General features: G+C 39.6%; 1 protein-coding gene across 1 annotated transcript in view; it reads left to right on the top strand.

The window, feature by feature from the left end:
• ANLN (anillin, actin binding protein) overlaps positions 1-26,327 on the top strand; it is a 37,264-nt gene that overhangs the window by 803 nt on the left and 10,134 nt on the right. Inside the window, exons 2-20 of the mRNA XM_063129636.1 lie at positions 5,186-5,339; positions 5,693-5,944; positions 6,727-7,067; positions 7,773-7,977; positions 10,245-10,435; positions 10,553-10,660; positions 11,330-11,441; positions 12,335-12,451; positions 15,147-15,376; positions 15,591-15,739; positions 16,189-16,336; positions 17,587-17,722; positions 18,342-18,524; positions 20,686-20,812; positions 24,198-24,246; positions 24,353-24,409; positions 24,663-24,701; positions 24,949-24,970; positions 26,169-26,281. Of these exons, the coding sequence (XP_062985706.1) occupies positions 5,186-5,339; positions 5,693-5,944; positions 6,727-7,067; positions 7,773-7,977; positions 10,245-10,435; positions 10,553-10,660; positions 11,330-11,441; positions 12,335-12,451; positions 15,147-15,376; positions 15,591-15,739; positions 16,189-16,336; positions 17,587-17,722; positions 18,342-18,524; positions 20,686-20,812; positions 24,198-24,246; positions 24,353-24,409; positions 24,663-24,701; positions 24,949-24,970; positions 26,169-26,281 (2,733 nt within the window). The remainder of the gene's footprint in view (positions 1-5,185; positions 5,340-5,692; positions 5,945-6,726; positions 7,068-7,772; positions 7,978-10,244; positions 10,436-10,552; positions 10,661-11,329; positions 11,442-12,334; positions 12,452-15,146; positions 15,377-15,590; positions 15,740-16,188; positions 16,337-17,586; positions 17,723-18,341; positions 18,525-20,685; positions 20,813-24,197; positions 24,247-24,352; positions 24,410-24,662; positions 24,702-24,948; positions 24,971-26,168; positions 26,282-26,327) is intronic.

Here is a 26,327-nt window from a genome sequence, read left to right as displayed (position 1 = left end):
ACGTGTGTGAAACTCAGTTACAGAGAGTCACCTATGTTGAAAGCTGGACTACATTATTGAATCATGCTTGTGGACTAGAAATATTCATAGGATTTAAGAACCACGTTTTGAGGAACTGTTATTCCTAGTGAACTGCAGTTGCGTTCTCCTATGGTTTCCTCCACCCATGGGGAGGGAAATCTTTCTCTTTCAGGGGTCTTGGTACAAAAGCCAGTAAAGTAAAAGGGGACATTCTGGGGAGTTGACTTCCTTATCATGCAAATAGTTTATCCCTGTGTATATTTTCTGCAGGTTTAAAAAAACTATTTTTTATAGGGATATGTACAAACTGCCTCTCTCTCTTCTCCTGACTCACTGGGAAAAAATGAGAAAAATGGGTGCGGCATTTTCAAATAACTCTTCTTTTATGCTTGTCAGGATGACTCTGGAAACATAAAACCAAGCAACAGACTCTCATTTACCCCCCAAGTTGTTACAGGGTTTCACTTTAATTTTTTCTAAAACTAATGTTCCAAAAGTTGGTGATGTGTGATTTCAAAGCTTAAACACAGCCTGGTTTTCTTTTTAAATAAGCTGTTCTTGAAATATAAACAAATGTATGACCAAATGTCAAACAAAAAGGCATTTCTGTATGTTGTTTAACAGTTTTATAAAGTATTTAATTTTTTCTAAGTGATTGAACGATAAGGCAGTCTGTACTTGCAGGCTTACAATGTAATAGACATCTTATGAAGGAAGAGGAAAACAAACCTTGGAGCTGCTGCTCCTTAGTTGGCTGATGGATGGGGCCAGGGTGGTCTCTCCCTTGTGATGTTCTTTTGGGGAAACAGGTATGCAGCCTCCCAGTGACCAGTGGTAGAAACCTAACTATTCCTTCCTTTAACATTGAGCAAATGCCTCTATGAAGTCATATCCCCATAGCACTAATCAAGAAATTGGTGCACTTTGAATCCAACTGTATTTCTAATCAATAATATAAATGCTTTGAAATGTAAGGGTAGGTACATATTGCCAGTGCGATGCTATGAATGCTTACACAGGGGAAAGTCCTATTGAGTGTGATGAGGCTTACTCCCAAGTAAGCAGGCATAGGTTTGCAGTCTCATCTAAATTTTAAAAATAAACGTGGGATAAAAAGTTTACCTTAAGAACATAAGTGCCATGCTGGATCAGACCGAAGGTCCATCTAGTACAGCACTGTTCACACAGTGGTCAACCAGCTGTCGACCAGGGACCAACAAAGCAGAACATGGTGCAACAGCACCCTCCCACCCATGTTCCCCAGCAACTGGTGCACACAGGCTTACTGCCTCAGATACTGGAGGTGGCACATAACCTTCTCCATGAATTTATCCAACCCCCTTTTAAAGCCATCCAAATTGGTGGCCATCAGTACATTTTGTGGTAGTGAGTTCAATAATTTAACTATGTGCTGTGTGAAGAAGTACTTCCTTTTATTTGTGCTGAATCTCCCACCAATCAGCTTCATGGGATGACCCTGGGTTCTAGTATTTTGAGAGAGGGAGAAAAATGTCTCCCTATCCACATTCTCCACACCATGCATAATTTTGTACACCTCTATCATGTCTCCCTTTAGCCTCCTTTTTTCCAAGCTAAACAATCCCAGCTGTTGCAACCTTACCTCATAGGGGAGATGCTCCAGCCCCTTAATCATTTTAGCTTACTTTGATGTAAATTAATTAATGGGGCGGTCCTATACATATCTACTCAGAAGTAAGTCCAATGAGTTTAATGGGCCTTACTCCCAGGTAATGTAGCTTAAGAAATGTAAACTGGCACAACTTCATTGTGTCTATCTGCTTAGTGGCTGCAATCCTGTGTGCACACTCCTGGGAATAAGCCAAATTGAACACAGTAGAACTTATATTTGAATAAACACTCAGGATTGTGCTGCAAGTGCCTTAATTTGTTTAAGATAAAACAATTTAAAGAGCCCTAAGCAACTTGGTGCTGATACTTTAAATTATATGTTAGAGCAGTCCCATAGTGCATGGTGTACCAAATTGACGGTTATCTTTCTTGTGCTGTTACATTCAAACATTCAACTTTTCTCCTTAATTGGTAGTGGATGACTTGACAAGACTAGTTCTGAAGAGATCTCCTTATTCAAGTTTTGTTTATTAAAATGAACTTCAATGTATTTGTGTGCTGTGTTCTGGACTTCTTCCAAAGGATCCACACCCTCTTACAAATACAACAGAACTTTTTTGAGTGTAGTGTGCAGCTTTCAAACTTGTTTTAATTTAATTGTTTATTAAAATATTTCACAATATTGGAGGGTGTCTTTAGAATATTTGGCTTTTGAAGGGGAAATTTACAAAGCATTTTTTTCCTATAAAGTACAATTAAATTGCCCAGTCTTCAGACCAGAAGTCCCCATTCCAGTATAATAAGAAAAGGCAATTAGCTTTGACTGGCAAGTTTTTATTAAATACTTCTTGTATCAAGGAACATGGTGTGAAGGAACACAATTCTAAATTCATGAAGAAACTAGTGTGCATCTGTCTTTAAAACTGTGTGTCACTATAGGGTGGGGGAAGCATAACTTCTAATATACATAGTAAGTTCTACATCCCTTGATGTATTTTGGGCTTAGAACTAAATAGATTGTCTTTTGATTAGAAACAAACTATTAAAGTCAAAACCAAGGATTGGCGTATGCAGACAGATGTTATATGAATGCTATTGCATTAGAATATAAATAAACCAAAGGTTAATGTTCTGTTGTAAAAAGGCAGGGTGCTTTAATTCTTAGGTAGTTTGGCTTCAGATTCTTCCTGCTTCCATTGCCTTAAGCACCATCGAAATCTGCACTGAAGTCTGTTAATTGCTAGCTATCCACATGGACCTGTGTTCTTATAGCCTGGTCTGATTATTGTATTTGTTAACTCCTCTTAATATTGCAGTATCAGCAATTTGCTGATGAATGCTATGGAGCTTTAAATTCTACCCTGGATACACAGTAGTTCAGAACATCTGTTCCTCATTGTAATGTAGCAATAACTACTTGCTGAACCTGGATTCTTTAAGAATAGTAAAAGAAGAGATTTTGGCTGAGTTCGGATGACGTTTGTTTCCCAATTTGTTCCTATTACCCTCCCTCCCCCATTGATTAGCATGTCGTCCGAACTCAGCCTGAGTCTCCTCCTCTCGTGCAAGCACTGAGTCATTACTGACTCTTGCAGGGACGCCAGCTTTCGCTGATGTTTTCTTGGCAGGCCTTATAGCGGGGTGGTTTGCCGTTGCCTTCCCCGGCCGTTATTACCTTTCCTCCAGCTAACTGGGTACTCATTTTACCGACCTCAGGAGGATGGAAGGCTGAGTCGACCCGAGCCGGCTTCCTGAAACCGGCTTCCGCTGGGATCAAACTCAGGCCATGGGGAGAGTTTCAGCTGCAGAAACTGCTGCTTTACTGCTCTGCGCCACTGTAAGAATAGTAAAAGAAGAGATTTTGGCTGAGTTCGGATGACACGCTAATCAACGTTTGTTTCCCATTCTGTTCCTATTACCCTCCCTCCCCCATTGATTAGCATGTCGTCTGAACTCAGCCTGAGTCTCCTAGCAAAAGTTTTAATACTAGTTATGCATACCACTTGCTTTACAGCTCCCATTCAAAGTTTGTCCACAGTGATGCATGTTTGCAGATGCTTCCATGAGGGAAATATCTGCATAGTTCTCCTCACTCAGAAACAGTAGGATTGGGAGGAGACAAGATATGTCCTTGCACACACCCATACCTGATCTCAGATTCCCAGTTAGTTGGGAGAACTGTATTTTTTTTTTTTTTTTTTTTTTGTGAACCGCCCAGAGAGCTCCGGCTATTGGGCGGAATAGAAATGTAATAAATAAATAAGATAAATAAATAAAATACTCACTACATGGAAATATATATATATAAATGTATATCATCATGAACAAACTTTGGGTTATAGCCAGTGTTTGCATTATATTCTGTAGTACGGTCTTAATCTTGACATGGTGGCCTGCTGCCTCGAGTGGTTTGTCACTTAGACCAAGTTATGCTGTTGTTCTTAGATCTGAATTCTGTGTAGCCTTCAAGATGAAACTCAGGCTGTTGATTTTAATCTTCAGATTCTTAGCCCTTTGGACCCTGCAACCCTCAAAGACCTCCTGTGTTGCTTTAATGACTGTTAGTCATCCAAGGACACACATTAAAAATGCCCAATGTACCCCAAATAGGATATCATAGGCACTTTCAGTGGCTGTTCCTAACTCTGGATTTCTCTCTGGGGTATGCCAGGTCTGAATCTGAGTATTTTCCAAAAGCAATATTGAGCTTTCATTTAAGTGGGGTTTAAGTAACTGAAATTGATATAGGGATAATTGTGTATTGTTTGACTACTGCCCTTAGGCATAGAGTAGTTGGAGATGTAAAAACTAGAGTTTTATAGCGCTGCACATTCCTGATTAATGACATCCTAAACATAATAACTGAAATACTGGGCTAACTGAACAAAATGGAATGTGTCTGGCCCATTTCCCAGATTCACAATGCTATTGTTCAACTATTGCACTGCAGCATATTTACAATTTAATTGCTGCATCTGGATTGTATTTTAGACCTGTGAGTAGACCACCCCTGCTGGTTCTACTTGTTCTGTATTTAAATATCTCCCCATCTCTGTTATTTTGGATGACATAACATGCAGGGTAGTTTGACATGTGTGTAACTGCACTAAACATTACTAGAAATTCTCTATATCATTTGAGAACACTATCATTAGTATGTGATTTGTCTTTGTTGTCCAGATAGATCCTTGGTGATTAAGGTAACTTGTTGCATCTGTTTCACTCAACGAACTTCAGGCTTCACAGTTACAGTTTTGACCACTGTCTGCCAATGCTTGAATTCTATCTAGTCTGTAGTTGATGGTTTGTTGCAGGCGTTCCAAATCTTTTCTGTAATGTTCTTTTGGTGAATAAAACTTATAAAATGTTCCATTTGATAGGTATTATACTGTCTCCTCCTATGGCAGAAAAACTTTGTTTTTGTTTACTTGTAGGAAGAATTTTCACCATTTGCTTTGTAGAAAGTATTGTCACTAAGTTAACATAACTATTTGCTTGCGGCTGTATTAATCACCAGAAAGTCACTGCAGTTTTTATCAAAAACTAACTTATGATTTTTTTATGGAATATTTAGAAACTTCTAGAGCGAACCCGTGCTAGGAGAGAGAATTTACAGAAGAAGATGGCTGGGCGGCCCACAGCAGCAATGCAACCTTCTACACAAACAAAAAGGAGTAGAGAACCTTTGTCAGAAGCTGGTAACCAGCCACTTCAGCCTAGTGAAGAAGGTATTTTTCACAAACATGAGACTGTCATTATTATTCTAGGTTTTTTGCAATTAAAACTGCTGCCATGTGTTCAAATAGTTTGAGTTCTTAAAACTGCAATGCTATATTGGAGTAAGTCTCATTGAACTTGTTGGGACTTATTTCTGAGTAGACATGCATAGGATTGACCATTAAAACATTTTACAAGCAAGGCAACATGGAGGAAGATAGTTGAGCAATAACTGGAAATCAGTGAAGTTAAAGCAGGGGGAGCTCTTATTGTTGCATGTGAACTGTTAATTTGTTCTTGATGAAGAGTTGTGTTTATTCTATTAAGAGTAAGCATTCAATTGATTGTTTTTAAATTTCTACAGCAAAACCAAGTACAAAGCCATCACCATCCAAAAGACGTTGTTCAGACGGTGTGGAGGTTCCAGTTTCCAATTCAGAGAATATGTACTCAATTAATTCACCTTCCATAAACCATGAAACAAATCCTACCACTGAGCTTGTTGCCCTGTCCACTGAAGGTGAAAAGCAGAATCCTAAATCTGAGCCATCTTCAGTTGCTTCAGTTAAAACACGTATGCAAAAGCTGGCTGAACAGCGTCGCTGCTGGGATAGTGGTATGTATTTGACTCATGACAGATGTAGCTGAAAAAATTGTTCAATGATACAAGCAAGCAAAAAGTGGAACTTTAATATTTTTTATTTCATTGGGGTGTTGAAGATGCTTAATTTCAGGGCATATATACATCTGAATTATCCATATGCCATTATCTATATGTTTTCGTAGAGTGGGGAGCAGAGGTTGTTATCTGACTCTTACTAGCAAACGGGCTACATATATATAGCTTGTCTATGCATAAATAGTTATGCCAGTCATATGTAGTGCATCAACAGCATAACTTTTTCCTAAGTTATAAAAATGTTGCTGACTGGTTGCCTAGATGTGGTTCTTACTCAACACACACAACCAGGAAGGTTTATTCCATGCATTTAGTGTTGATTTGTGTAACGGCTAAGGATAAATCTGTGTTATGGGGGTTTTTTTTGTTATTATTTGAATATAATAATTATTTGAAGATATTGTAGACTGAATATAATATCTTGCAGGACCCTCAGTGCTACAAACATTAAGTATCTAAAGTGTGAGTGAGTTCTTCCTTGGCTCCAACTTTTTTGTTGCATTTGTAGGGAGGGCAAAGAGGGCAGGTAGCCTCTCTTCCTCCTTTGGGTCCTGTGTTCTCCCATGGGAGATGGTTGGGTAAGTGGCGGGTGGGGTGGGGAGAGATGTTTGAGCTGCATACTCTGACTTGCTTCAGAACATTCTGGATCTCATTGGTATTTATAGTCAAGTGTCACATAGCTTTATAGTACTGTCTCTTTGTATTCTCTCAATTTTCAGGTTTGTCTGAAAATTCTTGCACATCTCCTGTCCAATCAAAAGAATGTGTCATTTCCCCGCCCAAACTACTACCCCTTTCAGCTGACACCCCAATAGGGCGAAGAGGCCGTCTAGCTAACCTTGCTGCTACAATTGGCTCCTGGGAAAATGACCTAAGTCATCCATCTGCAAAACAAAACAATACACAAGAACAGCCTGGCACTACTTGTTTATCCAAATTGTCCACTACAAGTGGAGCATCTGCTAGAATCAATAGTGGCAGTGTGAAGCAGGATGCTGCATCCTGTTCTCAAAGGGCTGTTGAGTCATCTGTGAATAAGTCAGCAATCTCTGGGATATTGGTAAGTGATCATATTTAATCTGATGTGTATTTCCTATCTCGGTCTTTAGAGTGCAGACTGGCAATATTAGGCGGTAATCCTAATTACACTGCAGAGAAGTAAGTCCCATTGAGCACAGTGAGACTTATAAATAAACGTATTTAGGATCGTGTTGTAGGAATGTTAGTTATAGGAAAGGAAATAGGAGTTTGTTGTGTATAATCCTTTGTATTGAGCAGAGGTGGAGTTCTGGATAGCAGCATTTGTCATAAAATACCTACTTAATCTGATGTAGCAAAATCATAATCCAGGTTAGTCTTTGTGGAATTCGTTTACAGTCATAACTTATTTATGATTGGCAGGCAGCAGTGAATAGTGTCTATAATAAAATCATGTATAAGCGTATTTCAGTAGGCATCTGCTTAACAAGAGCATCCTATAGGTGGCAAGTAACAACTTACATATGTGCTCAAAACATGGCAAGATGTGCTGATCCCCTTTACAGATTCCTATTTAAGCTGCGGTAGTAAAATGGCAGTGCAAGGGGAAAGAGGCACTAGTTTAGCCCCCCTAGTTAAACAGTTAATGCAAACTTCAGTTTTAGAGCAATGATTGGAATTGCTAATGTCATCTGGGAAAGTCTTTATAACATTAAGTAATTTGCAGAATATTCTTCACTCTTTGAGTTTTGTGAAACAGACTCTTTTTTCTCTTTCCCATCTCCAGGGAGCTAATAATTCCATAACAAAAAACTCAGGAAAAACTAGTGATCATTCTAAAGAAATTGAGGTACCAAAACTACTGCCACAAGAAAAGACTAGTCTTAAACCATTACTGAAACCAACAGCATCCCAACAGCTTCCTGCCAAAGACGACCGAATCAAAGGAACACATGTACAAGTTGACTACAAGGATAAGACAACCACACCAGGTGAAGGATTACTTCATTATTTAAAACAGTGTTCATTGCAGCTTTGGTTGGAAATCTTGCATGCAAAGTCGATTTCTATAAAACATTGTATAGATATTTAGCTGGTTATATAGTGGCCTAAGTGATCACAACTTGATAGGTTTATCTTGAAGTGACCCCTAACTTTGTTGAAGTGTGCGTGGACTAAACTAAAGCCTTTGCACACAGGGTTATCAACATTACATTATTGGTTTCTAATGACTCATGCAGTTTTTCAGTATTTATGAAGTTGGCCATAGATTGCACTATAGAATTGAGTTTTAAATAAACAGCTTCTGTTAGCAAACAGATGTTAACAAAACAGATGTGTTTGGATTGCATGGAAACTTAAGGAGCTTGAAATGTTCTATAATGTTTTGCACAACATGGCCTAGAAAGCAGCTGAACCACAAACCCCTCAGCTTACCTACTTCTGCCTAACACTTTACAGCTGAAGCTATGTATGTTTGTTTGGAAGTAATTTTCACTGCGCTAATTCGGATTTAATCCCAGGTAGAAGGCTGCAATCCTTGTACAAAGATGACATTTTTTGGGCCTAGCATATTCCATATTTCTGAAAGGAAGTGCAAAATATTTTCCATGGAGAACAGTAGTAGAGTTCCTTGGGCATTCTAACGTGCAGTTTGTTTAATGCTACAATTCGTGCAAGCTGCATTTTGCTTTTCATTTGTTTTAGAATTAACATTTATTTATTTATTATTGCATTTATATCCAACCTTTTTTCCTCCAAGGAAACCAAGGTGGCATACATAATCCTCCTCCTCTCCATTTTATCCTCCTGACTAGTGCATAGAATTCCATGCAGGTGATTGAGCAGGCTGGTGGGACAGGGGTAGACTGCTCCATTCCTCCAAGCAAGTTGCTGGAGGAGAGAGTCCCTCTCCTATGTGCCCAGGATAGAATTACAGCTCTTTCCATCCTCACCCAGCCTCTAGCAGGCTAATATATGGCAAGCTAGTAACTTTTGGGTGCTTATTTACAAAGCTGCCGTATTGTATATTCAGTGCAGAAACCTACAGCTAGTAAATAGTCGTTAGCATTAATAATAATAATTATTTATTTATTTATTTCTTACCCGCCTCTCCCTTTGGATCGAGGTGGGGAACAATACTAGTACAGGAATCAAAACATCTTAAAAATTCTTGATTTTACATTGATCTGGGTAGGCCTGCCGGAAAAGGATAGTCTTCAAAGCTGCTAGAAATACTATGAAAGAATTGATTGGATATCTTATGTTCTAGGTGTTTTTTCTTCTTCTATGCACTCTATTTGGGACTGGGAGAAATCTGTCACGTTACGTTGGAAGACCTGTGCTTATGAGAACAAAAACCTTAAAGTTTTTCCCTTTTGTATTTCTTTAAAGCACACTAGGGAAGGCAGAAAAAATATTGAAATATTATTCCTAGTTTTATATTGTAGCATCTACTTGCACAACTAGGTATTTGCCAAGTTGCTTTTTTAAAAAAGGAAATTTAATTACTGACTGGAATCACAACAGGGTGGTATTCTAGAATGCAGAACAACACCTCCCATCTGGATAGCTGCCATACAAAAGCCTACATTCCCAAGTCTGGAAGAAATGTTGAAGTGCATGTAGCTGAATCTTTTCCACCCTGTTCTTATGTATTCAATGTTCAGGCTTTTCACATGGTAAATTGTTTTACTCCTTTGTAAAAGAGCCTCTGTATATCAGACTACAGTTTTTAGGAAAACCATAAACATTTTATGATAAAAGCTCAGCTCAAAATGTATTGAGCAGCTTAGTGTTTTCTGCCTCTTTACTTTGTTATTGATAACTAACTTTTGAGCTCTGTTGGATGAAACTAACATGCTTGAATTACATGGGTGTGGAAACTTTCTGTTCATCCTGTAGAAATCTCAGGAGATCCTAGGGCTTTCAGAGACTTAGATTGAAGATCTGCATAGTTTAACTTATTTAGAATCTTTTTATATAAGAATTTTTAATACCTTTTTTTGTATGGCATGGCACTAAGTTTTAAGATGTGTGTAATACGTACATATTACAGACATTTTGAAAGTCTGTTTTCTCTTAGCTATGCCTGAATACTTCATCAGAATAGGTTCAAATATGGAATCTTGTAGTTTGCGTAGAATTGTGCAGTGTAGAAGGAAAGCTTCCCAGATCAGCTTCACAGTGTATTTCAGCATTATTTCTAAATCATGAAGAACCTAACATGTTCATGAAGCAAACCCCATTGTTCTTACAGGAGGATCAGGCATTAAGCCTTTTCTGGAGCGTTTTGGAGAACGTTGCCAGGAGCATACTACACAAAGTCCTATTATCCCTGGAGGACATAGAACTCCCATTATCACTCCAAATACAAAGACAATCCAAGAAAGACTCTTCAGACAGAATGAAGTTTCTTCAACAGCCAGCCTAGCACAGCAGCTCAAACAGGTATGACTCGCAAGTACTTAAGAGCATGTGAAATGATCAAACTTAAATACTGGACATCTGTTGGAGAAGTGGTCTGTACATTCAGATTACCTTTACTTTTTTTTTTTTTGTTCTCAGGAACGTGAAAGAGAACTTGCGTGCATTAGAGGTCGCTTTGACAGGGGAAACTTGTGGAGTGCTGAAAGGGGAGAGAACTCAAAGAAAAAACATCCAGACACAAAATCGGTAATATGTTAGAATGTGTTTTGGGGAAATCTGTAACATAACTTTAGATACATGCTGCGGCTCCCTGTGTTATGACTTGCCTTACATACCTTGTATGTAGGAATAATGTATCAAGACCCCATATATTTATTTATTTATTTATTTATTGCATTTATATACTGCCCCATAGCTGAAGCTCTCTGGGCAGTTCACAAAAGTTAACTGTAAACATTAAAACAAATATACAAAGTTTAAAAACATAAAAAGCATAAAAATACAGTATCCTTATAAAAACAGCTATTCTGGGGTCCGTTAAAAACAAACAAACTCAGCATATGTTGTTAAATGCTGTTAAATGCCTGGGAGAAGATAAAGGTCATGTGTCAATCCTGCAGGAGTGAATCATGTTGTATTTCCTCTACATGCAGGTTTCATGCGTTTTTTATGTGACAAGCACCACAAATTTTACTAGTCTTGTTTGTTTCAGAATGCAAATAATTTCCATATATTAAAAACCTTGTGGCAAGGCTTGTTAAGCCCTGTATCTGGTGGGGGAGAAAGAGGGTATAAACAAACCCTGGGTTTTATTGGAGAGTTTGGAATTTATTCTTAAGGTGTCATGGCATGAAAAGTATATCTTAAGTTCTGCTAGTTAATATAGGCTGACTATGATGTATGTTCTTTTTCTAGGAGAGTCATATTCAAGTAGACTCAAAGCACCTGCCCATTTCAGATGCCAGCTCCCAGTTAGCAGAAGAAAAAGTCACAACTCCTGAGATAGTAGCAGAAAGTGTATCTTCAGGTAAGAATGTTCTTCCTTAAACATTCTTCCTTTGTATCTGAACACAAAAGCTTATGGCTTTTTATGCTCAAGGATAGTTTGTTTGAATCATGACCTGGTAAATGGTTAGTGGAAGCCTAGTTATACTTCACAGCATTAGTACCTTGCTTTACAAACGTTTCTTGCATGAGAATTTGTGTTTTTTATTTCTTTGTGAAAGAAGGAACAATAACTCATAGGATAACTGATTGTGAGGATTATCCTCTTTCTGAGAGGTCAAGATGAAGCTCAGTAATGAGTTATATCCTAGCTCAGGAAATGGACTTCTATAGAACTTGAGTCAGGTAGCTATATATGATTAATCTTTCCACACCCTTTTTAAAAGTAAAATTAATCAAAGTAGGGTTTCCTTGAATCTTTCAGATATCCAATATTTATTTAAATTGGAACTGGCCAGACATTATTTTCCAAAACCTGTATGACAGACAAATCTTAGGCTCTCACATACGCATTTGCCACCTCTACCCCACCCCATCCATGGGTGGACAGCAATGTTTGGCCTTGCCAATTAAATGAACGTGGTATTCCTGGTGTCCATCCCAGATACGGGTTACTTTCCAAATTCAGTCCAAAAAGGACATAAGAGTCCTACAGTCTGACAGATTGGGGTGGTTGGCTGTCCTCTGGAACATGTTCATTATCTAAGATAGTTGAGATACCCAGAACCCTAGGGCATAACTCTTAGAATTTTGGTTAAAAATGCCAAATTAAAAAGATAATGGTGTCAGATGAGTGGGAATTCTCATAGACTTTCAAAAAAATATTTTTTTGCAAAAAAAAAGTCATTTGCAAAATAAGCCTTATTTCAAAACTGCTTGCTTTACTTGAATTGCATGTTCTTTCGAAACTTCTAGGTACTTCAGAATATGAAAATACAGAAGAACTTAGCCCTCTGAAAATCTTCTCACCCAGTATTCCTGTAAAAGCAGTGTCTAACTCAAAGCTTGAGCAACTTCCTAACAAACAGGACGGTTTGTATTTCCTAACTCTGTATTCTTGAATCAGTCTCATAACAAAGAATGCATCCTTCAAAAGTGTCTTCTATAAATAAGTAGGCTTAAACACTTCACAGTGGGGCTCTGTGATCTTTAACTGGGATTATTTGTGTTTGAAAAATATTACATCATATCTTCTAATGAGAAATACATGTCTGAGAAACTCCAAAAACTGTTCAGAAGATTTAATCACTTGGAAAATGGAGCAGCATTTGTCCATAGTAACCAAATAGTAGTAAGACAGTTTCCAATTGAATCATATGTATTTGCCAAAAAAACCAAAAACCCTGCCACTGTAGTACTGTTTTTGGCCTTGAATTACGTTGATTTCATAGGCTTGAAAACAATTAAACACAACATCATGAGCATATACAATTAAAACAACAACAATTGGCTGGCTGACTTTTAAGATCTTGGGTATTAATGGAGCCTACCTGTTGGCAGGAAAAAGTTGTTGGGGGGGTGGGCTTGGGAAGCATGAACTGTATGGGAAAACTGATTGATCGAAATGTATTCCAGTTTTTGATTGAAGTGTAATCCTGGTTTTGATACAATATAACAGAGGTGGTGAATATGTGGCCCTCCAGATGATGTTGTACTCCAACTCTTCTCCATCCTAGCCAGTGTAGCCAATGGTGTGATAATGGGACTTGTAGTCCAACACCATCTAGTTGTAGTTCCCTCACCCCTGCAATATGGCCTAGATCACTGATCACATGCAGACACATGCAGGAGAGGGCGCTCAGGAGCAATCATGTCAACCACCCTGGTCATTTCTGCATTCCATAGATCAACCAACGTTTCAACAGAAGCACCAACCCTATCTGCTGGAAAACTCCCCAGAGCCCTTTGGGAAACCATCAGGATCCATTAGTCTCCAGGGGCGGACCATCTTAATTTTCCCCACCCTTGCAGAGGGGAAAAGCTGCTGTAAATCTAGACCTCAGCAAGCAGTGATCTGACCATGACAAAGGCAATGATGTGAGGTCCCCAGTTTTCAGATCACTATCTCCATGTCAAGTTGAGGAAACCAGGTCAAGAGTATGCACTGCTCCATACGTTGGGCCGATGGCATATTGGGACAGTCCCATAGTTGTCATGGAGACCATGAAATCCTGAGCTGTCCCAGATAAGGTGCCCTCAGTGTGAAAGTTGAGATCCTCCAGAACCAACAGTCTGGGGAATCTCAGCAGTGCATCCAAGACCACCTCCATCAGCTCACCTAGGAAGTCTGTTGAGCACTGGGGTGGGCAGTACACCAACAGAATCCCTAATCTGTCCCGCTGACCCAACACAAGGTGAAAATACTCCAGACCAGTAGTCACGTGGACAGGGAGCTTGCAGAGCGAGATGGAGTTCCTATAGACCACAGCAATCCCCCTCCCTGACCCTCAGGGCTACTCTGATGCTGAACCAAGTACCCTGGTGGGCATAGCTGGGAGAGACTGACTCCTCCCTGCTCATCCACCCAGGTCTCAGTTATACATGTCAGATCAGCTAAGTCGTGGATGGGGGAGGTCTTATTATGCACTGATCTGGTGTTTAAGAGCAGTATTCGGAGGTCTGAGGGCTGGCTGATAGGGCAACCAACATACCTGCGGCTGCGGGGAGAACTGGAACACGGCACAGCTGTTAACTGTCTGGGCTGTGTTCCCCTTACCTGGCAAGTCCTCACAATGCCATATCTCCCTCTACCCGTCACTACACTGATTGGGGGCCCTTCGAATCCCTCCACTTGGCTCTGTATCCTCCCTCCCAGGCACATAGCTTAAGGCCCACAAAGAAAGAAAGAAAAGAGCAGTGGCAAGCAGGCAGCAGCAGGTGGCTCCCTCTTCCCTGGGGCGGGTGTGTTCCCCTCTTTCCGCAGGCACTGGCTCTCCCAGGACACCTCAGCCAGCTGGCTTACGTATCCCCCCCTCCAGGGAGGAGGACAAGTGGAGAATGTCAGCAGCAGCTGGCCAAATACCAGGGGGACTGGGCCTGCAGGGCGTGGCAGTCTGCTGAGCAGAAGTCCAACAGGGAGAGGGTGGTGGTGGTGGTAAAAGAGCAGCAGGCAGGCAGCAGCAGGTGGCTCTCCCTCTTCCCTTGGGGGAGGCGTTCCCCTCCTGCAGGTACGTACTATCCAGTTTAGTGAAAGTCAGGACCAAGCTGCACATTATGCAGGCAATCTATTCATATTTCTTCCCACATCTGGTATAACTAGCTTGGGAGGAGAATTCTTTCCATCAGGGAAATGTAATGGGAGAGAAAAGTTAAATCTGCTCTATTCAAATAAGCAGCCATCTTCAGCTGCTTTTCATAAAATAGAAGATGCAGTCAGAGATCTCTTATATAATCTAGTTTTATCCTAAATGCATTCTGTAGTGATATGCTTTTGCTTTATTATAAATTATGTCAGATCATTTTCTTCAGCCATGTTGGATTATCTTCTCTGTATTTAGGTTACTGTCAAAGAATAGAAGTTTGAATTCAATTTTGGTCCTTCCAGGCCCTATTCATTTATTTATTTATTACATTTCTATGCCACCCAATAGCCGGAGTTCTCTGGGTGGTTCACAAAAATTTGAGATGCCCAGAATATCCTTCTATAACCTTGTTTTCTAGACAGTATGTGGGTACTTTGTTTTTAGCTTTTGTCAATGTTAAGGGCTTTGTGGGTTATACTCTCTAGGTGAAGAACACGAAACTGAGGTGAATGACAAGATGAACAGTTCAAAGGTGATAAGTGACATGTTTGACGAAGTTCTTCAAGAGGATGGGCCTGATATAGAGAAACTTAAAAAAGAGATGAGTATGACCTTAGAAGATGACAGTGAGGAAGAACAGGAAGAGTCACTGAATATTTCCTCGATGTCTCTCCTAACACCTTTAACAGAGTCTGTTGCTGTTGTAAGTCCAGAGGTAAGAATGGATATTAAATATAGTGGTATTACTTTTGCATATCCAGGTTGGTAGGGTAAACTCTCAGGAAATGGGGAAATACCCCTTTAAACTTCTAACAATCAATTAGATATTCTCCTTATTAATAGAGTCTGCTTCAAAATTTAACTGCTTCAAAATTTAATTACTCTTCAAAGGGTCAAAAACCTATGCCTCCTTTCTGTCTGTTTTCCAGGTTTTTGCTTCCCCTAGTAAATCAGTAGGTGAGGGAAGCAATGCAAGTGATGACAGTCCAAAGTCCAGCAAGTTTCAGAGAATGTCTGTCTGCAGAACTGAATCTGGAAGCAGCTTTGGATCCTTGTCAGAGGAGCGTAACCTGTATAGGTAATAATTTCTAGTTTAGAATACTTAACTGAACTATAAATTGGCCTCCTTTACAGTCATGGTAGTAAAATGTAGGGAAAGGAATCAAACACCTTAACACTGTCTAAGTCTAGACCATATTCCTTCTTGGATAATGGGCACATGGAGAAGGTAGAAAGACAGTGCTTTGGTGCTTTCTGTAACCACAGAAGAAATATATGGGTGGAAGGATCCTAGCCATCATTCAGGATCATGTATGAAGCATATCCATATTGGCTCAAACCACTCTGAGAAAGAGCCATAAGAACTGAGAGCACCCTATCTGAATGCTGGCATGATCAATCAATCACCAACTTCTCCAAAGGTCATCCTCGGTTATAAGTCCATCCTTACCTCTGCGCTTCCTGAAATGCATTAGGTCAAAAAATCTATTCTGCATCTTTCTAAAACTGGATTTTCCCTCCCTGTAGTATTGATGCTTATCGGTCACAGCGATTTAAAGAAACTGATCGTCCTTCAATAAAGCAAGTGATAGTTCGTAAAGAAGACGTTTCTTCCAGGCTTGAAGAAAAAAGGAATGGAACTTCTGATCAAATTAACATTAAACGCAAATTACAGGTAGCTAGATTTTTGCCTTCCAGCGTACTAGATTTTCATTCTGTCTGCCTTGCTGTTTCATATTTCCAACAAAGACAGCACTTTCATGGCTACATTTCAATTATTTATTTAGAATATTTATATACTGCTCCTCATTGAAAAAATTTCGGAGTGGTGCACAAGGTAAAATGAAAATAAAAACAGAATAAAACAGTTAAAACAAAATTTAAAAAGAAGCAAAACAACAACAACACAGAAATCCAAGGCTGCATGTTAATTACTTTCTACTTTGTAAAATTATCTGGGGCCTCTAGTAGTTTGGATTTCAGGATTGTTTTTGAATGCTTGGTTACGTACACCTTACGTAAACCATGGCCAATATCTGGGCAAATACTGATTCGTTTTTGAGGAAATTCACAAATGTGAAGAGACAGTGTTCAGTTTTATAACTTACATCTTCACTAGGCTGGACTGTCAAGTAATACGTGACTGTACCGGTGTCGTGAACATGTATTAGCTAGTACTTATCACATGACTTATGACAATCTCCACACCCTGCCCCCTATATACTAAAATAATGCTTTAGAGGCCTAAGTACTTCTATGCTTTGCCACTAAGGTGAGGGAGCATTCATCTAGGCCAGGGATTGACAAACAGGTACCTTGCAGATGTTTTGGGCTACTCCTGAGTCAGCATAGCTCATGGTCAGGGATTATGAGAGTTGTAATCCAAAACATCTGAAGGGCACCAGCTTGCCTATCTCTGATCTAGGTCTTCAGACAAAATGCTAAATATCAGCAAGGCTACTACAAATTCCAGCATTGTGCATGCCATCTCATTGATCTGTATGTTTTAAAAAACATACTTTGGGCTGCACTTCCATATGTAGGACTATTGAATTAAGCAGAACCTGAAGAGAATGTATAGAATTAAACTATCATGAGTAACTTAAACCCCATTCATTTCAATGTGTCTATTTTAACTAGGACTAAAATTGGTTACTAGTCTTAGTATTCAAGGCTTTGACTCTAGAACTACTGTGCACATGTCCCTAAAAATGCCGGTGCCATTTTGAAGTATACACCAATCTTTTTGATAGACGCCATGAAAATCACCTCTTTTTCCGCTCCATCTCTCAACCCCATCCTATGGGAGGTGGAAATTGCATTATGAGGAACTTGTATTTGAGATGACGCTGGCGTAAATGTAAGTAAAGCATGTCTTCTAAAGTCTTTGGGTTCTACTAAGTCTGCTCATTTGACCACATTTAGGAGCTGAATAATGAAATCAATTTGCAACAAACTGTCATACATCAAGCCAGTCAGGCTCTGAATTGCTGCATTGATGAGGAACATGGGAAAGGATCACAAGAAGAAGCAGAAGCTGAAAGACTGCTTCTCATTGCAAGTAGGTTTGTTGTTTTGTTTTAATGATGCTTTGTGTGTAGATTAGTATTTATAAGTATAATAGGTTTTATAACCTACGAGATCAAGGGATTTACATTATGTTTTCAGGGAGAATGTTAAAGAACTTCATTATGTTCTGCAATGTGCAATAAGTATGTTTGGTGCAGTTGTTGGTTTTATGATTAGTTGAGGTTTTAGTGTTTGTTCCATGTATCATGCTGTTCTACTATAATTAATGTCTATGTTTATAATTATCTGTGATGGTTGATTTTTTTATTTCATAAAGATGATCATTTTTAGTACCATTTTGAGGCCTCTCTTCTTTTACTTCCTTTGCTAGATGAATAAAAGCTCTTATTTCCAGAGGCATTATATTTCTGAATGTGGGGAGTCGCTATTTTTTGTGTCATTGGGTATTCCAAAGCAACACATCAGGGTGACATCTAATCCAGTATTTATTTCCAATAGATGGACCTTGGCTTTGATCCAGCAAAGAAATGCTTATGTAAAGCAATATAGATTTTGTGAAAAGTGGTTATGACTTGCAAAACAACCAGTAACTTAAAAGAAACTTGTACAAGGAAAGCTACCTTAATTTTAATTGTGTCATGTTTATACAGCTGAAAAAAGAACAGCATTATTGGAAGAGCTAAACAAACTAAAAAATGAAGGACCTCACAGCAAGAAGATTAAAGCTGATGCTATGCCTAGTGGAGTTTCTCCTTCCAGGGGATCTGTTACTTTGTCAGGAATGCGTCTACCTCTAAAAGCAGACTTTGTATGCAGTACAGCTCAGAAATCAGGTAATGCCTTGTATCGTACCTGTGGCCATAATTATGGGGCAATGTAGGAGCTGATGTAGCATATGAGCTAAGTTACTGAACTATGAACTGGCAAGTCCCCTGTTCAAATGTTGCCTCTTCTATGGACTCAGTTGACCTTGTGCAAGCCAGTCTCTCATAGTGAGCATGTTTGGACAACACGATAGTCAATGGTGGAGAACCTGGAGAACAACACGATAGTCAACAACTCAACCATTGCTTATCTAGGGGGTACTCCCAGATGAAATGATAATAATCAACCATTCTGTGGATTAGGATCAATATCAAGTTGATTAGTCAACGCTGTGTTGACTCACTCATCCCCTGCCTCCCCCACATCTCAGTCCTCCCTCTAATATCCCATCAGCGGTTACTGCCCAAAATCAATCTCGCTGGTCATTGCGCTGCCGAAACATCACCGGCCTTCTATGATTTGTCCGTTTAAATTGGTGGTACTGTGCCAAACATGGCAGGCAGGCTGCCTAGGTGGAGAGGAGGAGGAGGAATTGTGAAATCCCTCCACCCCAACAGCTGGGGATGGAGAGATCATGGCTGTCCTGGAAAAGGGTGTGAGACTTAGATCTCTGTTCAAGCTGATGGGACCATGCCCAAACTTGGCAGGCAGGCTGCCTGGGTGGGAGAGAGGCTGCGGCAGTGCGAAATCCCCACACTCTAACAGGCAGTGATGGAGAGATTGTGGGAGCTCAGATTAGGGGGCACTGCTTATATCTCCACGGGGGGCTTTCAGGACCATGCCCAAACTTTGTATGTAGCACTCCCCCAGTCACCTGTGCCACTCTAGATCCAAAGTCATAGCCCACTGGGATCAGTTCCATTTTTCTATATTTTTGAGACAGTTTTGTAAACACAAGATTTCTCTATGGGTGACCCAATTAAATCCCATTCCCTCAATAGCAGTGGGCAAGCCCGTGCAGGTCAAGCCACAAACCAACAAGGGTGTTTGACAGTTGAGCAGCCTGTGGGCAGGGTTTGGGCATTCTCGGGCTCTGTGCACAATCTCTTACTAGGCGAATCCTGGAAATAAGTTTTGCCAGCTGGTCTAGAGCGACGGCAGTTCTGCAACTGTGGCCGACAGAGTAACCCAGGGTGCCCTCCACATGGCACGACACCCAATGGTGGTTTAAATAACCCACTGTTGTTTATTCGTGTGGGTTATTTAACCCACTATGAGTTAAAAAATCCTGCCACATGACACAATAATCCATGATGGGTTAAATAATGCACCATGGATTATTTAACCTACTATGTGTTATCATGTCATCCGAACCCGGTCAGTTTCTGTCCCATCCCTTCAATGATGATAGCTCTGATTTACCTTACAGCAGGGGTGCAGAACCTCCAGCGTCCCAAGGTCCTAGTCTAGTTTTCAGGTTCTCCAAATGCTTCCCCCTGGCCAACGACCATTTTGTGGCTTCCCAGCTTTTATGCATCATTTTCTGCATGCTAAAAGATTGAAATGCCTCTCCTTAATTACTGGCAGTAAGAGCTTTAAGCTAAAATATGCTGGCATTTTTGCCTCATCCCTTTTGCCTTCAGGCCTACCCACCATTGGAATGCAGCCTATAACAGATTCTCTGAAATTGAATTCACTCTGGCGGAATGGTCAACATCTCTGTTTTATAGGGTTATAAGGATTACAACTAGATAATGCATGTGCTTCACTTATAATACTTGAAAGCATTATATAGATGTTAAGTGCAGTTTAGGTATTCTGCTCTTGGGAGACTGATCGGATGGGTTTTCCTTTCTTAAGCCCAAAGTTTGAACATTGCTATATTTGGGGTTGGGCAAGAACTTTTTCCAAGTCAGATTTGCTATTTGCAGTACACCTGTGTTCTAGTTGTGGGAAATGGTTGTATAGGTTGACTTGGAGGACTGGCCTTTTGAACATTTTGGGTCTAAGGCACTTGTAGATTATTCCAGCTTCTATTTCTGACTTTATCTTTCCATTGAATAATATGATGGGCTTTTTAAAAGATGTTTCTAAGCTGATATATTTAACTTGATTTATTTTGTACGCTGATTAGCAGGGAAAATGCCAAAGAAAGCATTTTGGTCTCTAGTTTTGTGTTAGCTGCTTTTATAAATCTCTGATTGTGATATTTGGTTAAACTATTCACAGAAACAGCAAACTACTACTATGTAATCATATTAAAAGCAGGAACAGAAAACATGGTTGCAACGCCATTAGCAAGTACTGCAAATTCCCTGAATGGAGACGCTCTTACTTTTACAACAACATTTACACTGTAAGTACTTCTTTGGCTACTTAATATTTGTTTTATTTATATAAATATTCATATGCTATGTTTGGGGCCCATATGCCCCCCTCCCCAAGTAGCTCACAAATATAAAATAACAAAATCAGTTTAAAAATGAAGTTACTAAAAACAGCAGCAACATCATAAAGAAAACTCCGCAGAGTAGAAGGCATTAAAATAAAAAGCACTTCTGCTTGATGTGACAAGTATCTAGTATGGGTTATGTCACTCAGAATGCAGGAAAGATATGATAGAGGGTGGTGGTGGTTTTTTACTGACCTCTACCCCTGTTCTCCTCCGTTTGTTTCCTTCCTTCCTTCATTCCGAACAAAAGCTAGGTACCTCTTTTTTTCTTCTGCTTAGCTCAGATCTTCCTTCTACCTTTCCGAAACAACCTACCTTTGTGCTCTTTCCCTTTCCTTAGTTTGCCCCGCATCCTCTTCTTCCTTGCTCACCCTGTCATTGCCTCTCCACTCTGTGCAATGGCTCCATCTGTGAAGTGTTCTTCCAGCAAGCTTCCTGATGCAAAGATGGAACACATGCTACAATTGTTAGAAAGCAAGCAGCAGTTTTTTATAGCCTCAAGAGAAACTCCTGCCACTCACAGGAAAGAAACCATAGTTACTCAGTAGTGAAGTTAATCCTAGCTGTTGACATGATGGGGGGGGTTCTGCCTAACAAAAGTATCCTCCATGTTGGATGGTCTAACAAAAGTATCCTCCATGTTGGATGGTCAAGATTTAGTCCTCCCTAAAGAGACTGCTTTTTTTGGAGCCCACCAAAACTTTTAGAACACTGAAAAAGCAACACCACAGCCAGTGGAAGGACTTGGATGTGATTATTGTGCCAGCCACCAGATGGCGCAAAAGGGCAATCTAGGTCTTTACGAGCCTTTCTTCGGCTCAGAGGACATTTTCACAACCGCTGATGCAGAGTTTGATTTGGATCAGGTAAGGGTTTCCCATGGGACCCTTTCTGAACCCCTGCCCTGCCCCCAGATAAATGAAGCAACCATTGCTGATCAGGAGACCTTAAAAAGTAGTACTAGGGGGAGAAGACTCAGATCAACCACAAGTCTAAACACCTCGTGGTGTCTCAGTGCCAATCCTCTAAGGAGTCTGACTATTATTCCTCAGATTTGGAATGGGGATGTCAGGAGCAGCAAGCTGTCATCAAACAGGTCCAGATTTTCCAGCAAAGGCTAAAACTTCACAGTCATCAACCTTTGGGCCTACACAGTCCAGAGGGTTCAAAGGTTCTCTGGCATCTATTCAGTCTTCTTTGTCCCAAAGAAAGGAGAAGTTTGGCATGCAATTTTACATCTCAAGCACCTCAGTAAATTCCAGTCCTACCTGCCCATTGCAGATTTCTCTAGTTTGCCTACAAATACCTGCACTATCAAGTTCAAAATTCTCCCATTTGGATTTTATTCAGCCCCAAGCACTTTCACAAAGTTGATGGTTGCACTAGTGGCACACCTCCAGCTGCAGAGAATTTACATTAATCCCTACAGCAGTAACCTCTTGTTATGGCCTCCCTCCTTGAAAACATTTATTCAGTGGAGCAAGAAAAAGAGTAGATCACAAGCAGGTGGGCATATGAGGTTTGCTGGACTTTCATACAAGGGGACCTGAGCTAGTCCTCAAGCCTAACACACTGAAAGATCAGGCTTCTACTCTCCTATGAACTGTCCAGACTGCCCTCTAGACCACTAGGGTCTCACCTGCACCTTAAAAATTTCCTCGCAGGAGCATCCCTGATTAGTCCACCTTTGGATCACAGAATCACTTCACCATATTTCAGGCCTTACTTAAACTACCTTTAGAACCATTCAGATAAGTGCTTTTGCACCTCCTTTCTCCTAGAGTGGTGTTCCTCATAGCCATTGCCTCTGTCAGAAGCATGTCAGAACTTAATGCCTTATCAATCAGAAAACACTTCTGTGTCCTCAGAATAGACCCTTCCTTTTATTCCAAAAGGTCATTTCCATTACTAACAGTAAAAACAGCAGGCAGAATGTTGCTATTATGTTGTATTGCAAATAAAAAGATTTAATAAACCAGCTGGGGGAAGATGTGTTTTCATTGCTATTCTCAGCTATTCTCTTTCACTGTGGGCAGCCTCCTCTAGAGGAGGGATGAAGGAGACAGTTGTGAGGCTTTGAGACTGGTAAGAACTCCCCACCCCCTCTGAACTGTATTTAGCCAGGCTGCTGTGCCCCTTGGAGGGCTAGATCTATGCCAAGCAAGGTATAACACTTTGAAAGCAGTTGGAAAACAGTATATGGAATATGTCATGGGCCCCAACAGTTGTCAATAGTGTTATAAACCATTATAAAGCAATAGTGTAGAACCTGCCCAGTATTAGTAATGTGAATTATCTTTATTACATTTTGATTTTGTTCAGTACTTCTTTCATTGTAATGCTGAATTTGTTACATTTACTGAATTGTTTTTGTTTTTGATATTTTTAGATTGATGTTTTGTAACATTGTTTTAATTTTAAATAGTGTCTTCTGATAAGTTAATATCTATAGTGAGCTGTTGTGAGTACAGTCCACTGTAGAAAAGTGGCATATAAATATACCAGATACATTTTCACAGGTCCCAGGGCTTATTCTCTCCCCCAGCCACCCTTCTGAGCATATCTGGCAGAAGCTAGACATTACAGAAGCACTCAGGATCCACATAAATGAACAAACATTCACACAGCCTTTTTGACCTTTCTATCCTATCTCCTTTGTGAAGAAACTTTAACTCCACACTAACACGATGGATAAAAACCTGTATCATGCTAGGTTATGAATCTCAACAAATGTGCATATAGGTGCACTTAAGTATTCATTCTACTAGAATAGTCACTGCATCAGCTGCACTGTCCACAAATGTACTCCATAGCGGAGATATGCAGGGTGGTTATATGGTCCTCAGCAAACTCTTTCATGAAGCATTGTGCCTTTCAGAACAGGTGGCTACCCATAATACACACATCCTTTAGACTAAATACTGACATTCTGTAATACATTGCCAGATCATAAGTCATAATTTTCTCTTCTTCATTTACCTGTCCAACTTCATGAGTTCATTTCACTACAAGCTGAGCCACAAAAAGGAACAGGGGAGATGATAGTAAACAAACATGATTCCTTGACACTCATAAAGGCAATCCTAGAAACAGTGGATAATCAAAATATTGATTTGGGGAGCAGTGGAATGGCTGATGGACCCCTCTGCCTTTTTGACCCAGGAGTTGTGGTTCTGGAGCCCTATGGCTCAATGTCTTGTCTGGGCATAGATTCATTGTGAGTGACCACAATTATTTTTCTGAATTTTAAAACTTCAATTGAATATAATCTTGTTTTCCATTTTTAAAGGCAAGATGTGTCCAGTGACTTTGAGATAAATATTGAAGTTTATAGCTTGGTATGTATCTCCCTCTCTCTTTTAATATACATGAGTTTTTTTTAAAGAACTCTTCAGGGAGCAATAAGCTTTTAACGTTTTGATTTCACTTCTCCCTCTCTGTTAGGTACAGAAAAAGGAATCCGTAGGCTCTGATAAAAGGAAAAAAACAGCTAAGTCAAAGGTAAAAATAATAGCTGTAATATCTTGGTGACACTGTCCTGTGGTAAAGGAGCTTAATGCAAAGATATAGCACATAACATTTTGTTTTTACTAAAATGTTGTTCCTAGAGCTTATTAACACTAAATTTACACTAAATGTTGAGAATTAGCTATCTGTTCACTTTGTTTTAGTGCTTAAAACATATATGGTTCTATTTTATGATGTCACATAAGTAGTGTATTTGACATTTATTGTGCCTTCTTTAATGTCACAGGCTATTACTCCAAAGAGATTACTGACATCCATTACTACTGTAAGTACTAATATTTGAATAATTAAAAAAAAACTAGTTTGTCATCTCAAAAAGCTACAATTGGCTATAATGAAGTCTATTGTTTCCAATAGGTATGATTATGTGTGAAATCTTTTGTTCTTGCTGTCCCTCTTTGCAAAAGCGACAAAAAAATAGCCAGTTTTTCAAAATGCAACAAAATTCCTCAAGTGTACTGACTAAAATATTTATTGAATAACCTCTTTCAACGTTTTTTTTTTCCTTGTAGAAGACTAATCTTCTTGCGCCAGGTAAGTAAAACTTTGGGGTTTGGTATTCTACTTTGCTACTAATACTGATTATTGTAGGGGTAGGAGGGAATCTATATACCTTATTATTTCTTACTTATGAAGGCATTTCTGTCCCATACTTCTGCCCCCCGAAATACTCTCAGAGTAGCTTACAAAGATAAGACAATCCCTGCCCACATGCTTACAATCTAAAAGAAATGACACAAAAGGAATTAGGAGGAAGGAGGAAAAAGGTAGATCCAGGCACTAGGGTCTTTGTTGCAATCTTCAGCAGGTCATGGAGTTGGTTCTAAACACAGTGGAAGGGCTACTTCCTCTTACGTCCTCCTCTGTGGCATTTGATAGCAAGGAGGGGTGAATCCAGGCAGATTGGAGGGTGCCTGAGTGCTGCTGCTTCCCCTGATGGCCTCAGCAGTGATAGTTGGTAGCAGGGAGGAGGAAAGGTTCTCAGCTGTTGTTGTATCCAGACATGATGTATACCATTAACATCGTTTTATGTGTTACCCTAATTACAAAGTTTGAAATTGCTGCTCCCCCACTTATAATAATGCCCCTGTGAGAATGGATCGTTCCATTTTACAGACGGGAAGTGAAGTATGAGATAGCAACTTGAAATTTACAGGATTCACAAATGTAAACTCCTTAGTCAGAATTTTTGTATGGAGACTTAGTACTGATCCAAATCTTATGCAGATGCAAAGATTTAGGAAGGAAATTCCTTTGTATACTTTACTAACTGCCACAATGTTAAAATATGAGGAATGTTTGTAAGTAATATGTATTTATTTCAGAGAACGCTAACACATTAAACTTTACTGTAAATACTTCCTGCCATTTTCAATTCTTGCATTTCGTGTGTAATAAGTAGTGCTATTATCCAATTAAAGTAATCTTGTCAATTAATCAAATTAGAGTTAAAACAGATCTGCATATGACTTCAGTCACAATTTAAAAGCATACTTTTGTTTTAGATAGTGAGGTAAAGGTGGAGCAGATACCATCTTAATTGCAGCCCCTCCTGAAGGAGACTGATTGGGGAATCACTCTTCTAAGATGATCCCTGCTGCCTGCAGTTTTTGTTACTAAAGATTATTGTGTAATTAGGGTGTGTGCTTATAGTCAATTAAAAAGGTTTTTAATTGGTTAGATTAATCAAAGGTTTCAGCTATAATAATCTCCTTATCATTTTTCTTTTCAGCCATGGCAAGTCCAGGTGGACCCAATGCTGTACGCACAAGTAACTTTGTTCTTGTTGGATCACACACAATTTCACTGTCTTCAGTAGGGAATACCAAATTCTTATTGGACAAGGTAATCAAGTTATTCAAGGGTGCGTTTGTTTTGCAAGCTACTTCAG

Source organism: Elgaria multicarinata, chromosome 1 (genome assembly GCF_023053635.1).
Source record: "Elgaria multicarinata webbii isolate HBS135686 ecotype San Diego chromosome 1, rElgMul1.1.pri, whole genome shotgun sequence".
NCBI lineage: Eukaryota > Metazoa > Chordata > Lepidosauria > Squamata > Anguidae > Elgaria > Elgaria multicarinata.
The sequence above is the reverse complement of the archived record's forward strand: the minus strand, read 5'-3'. Positions and strand labels throughout refer to the sequence as shown.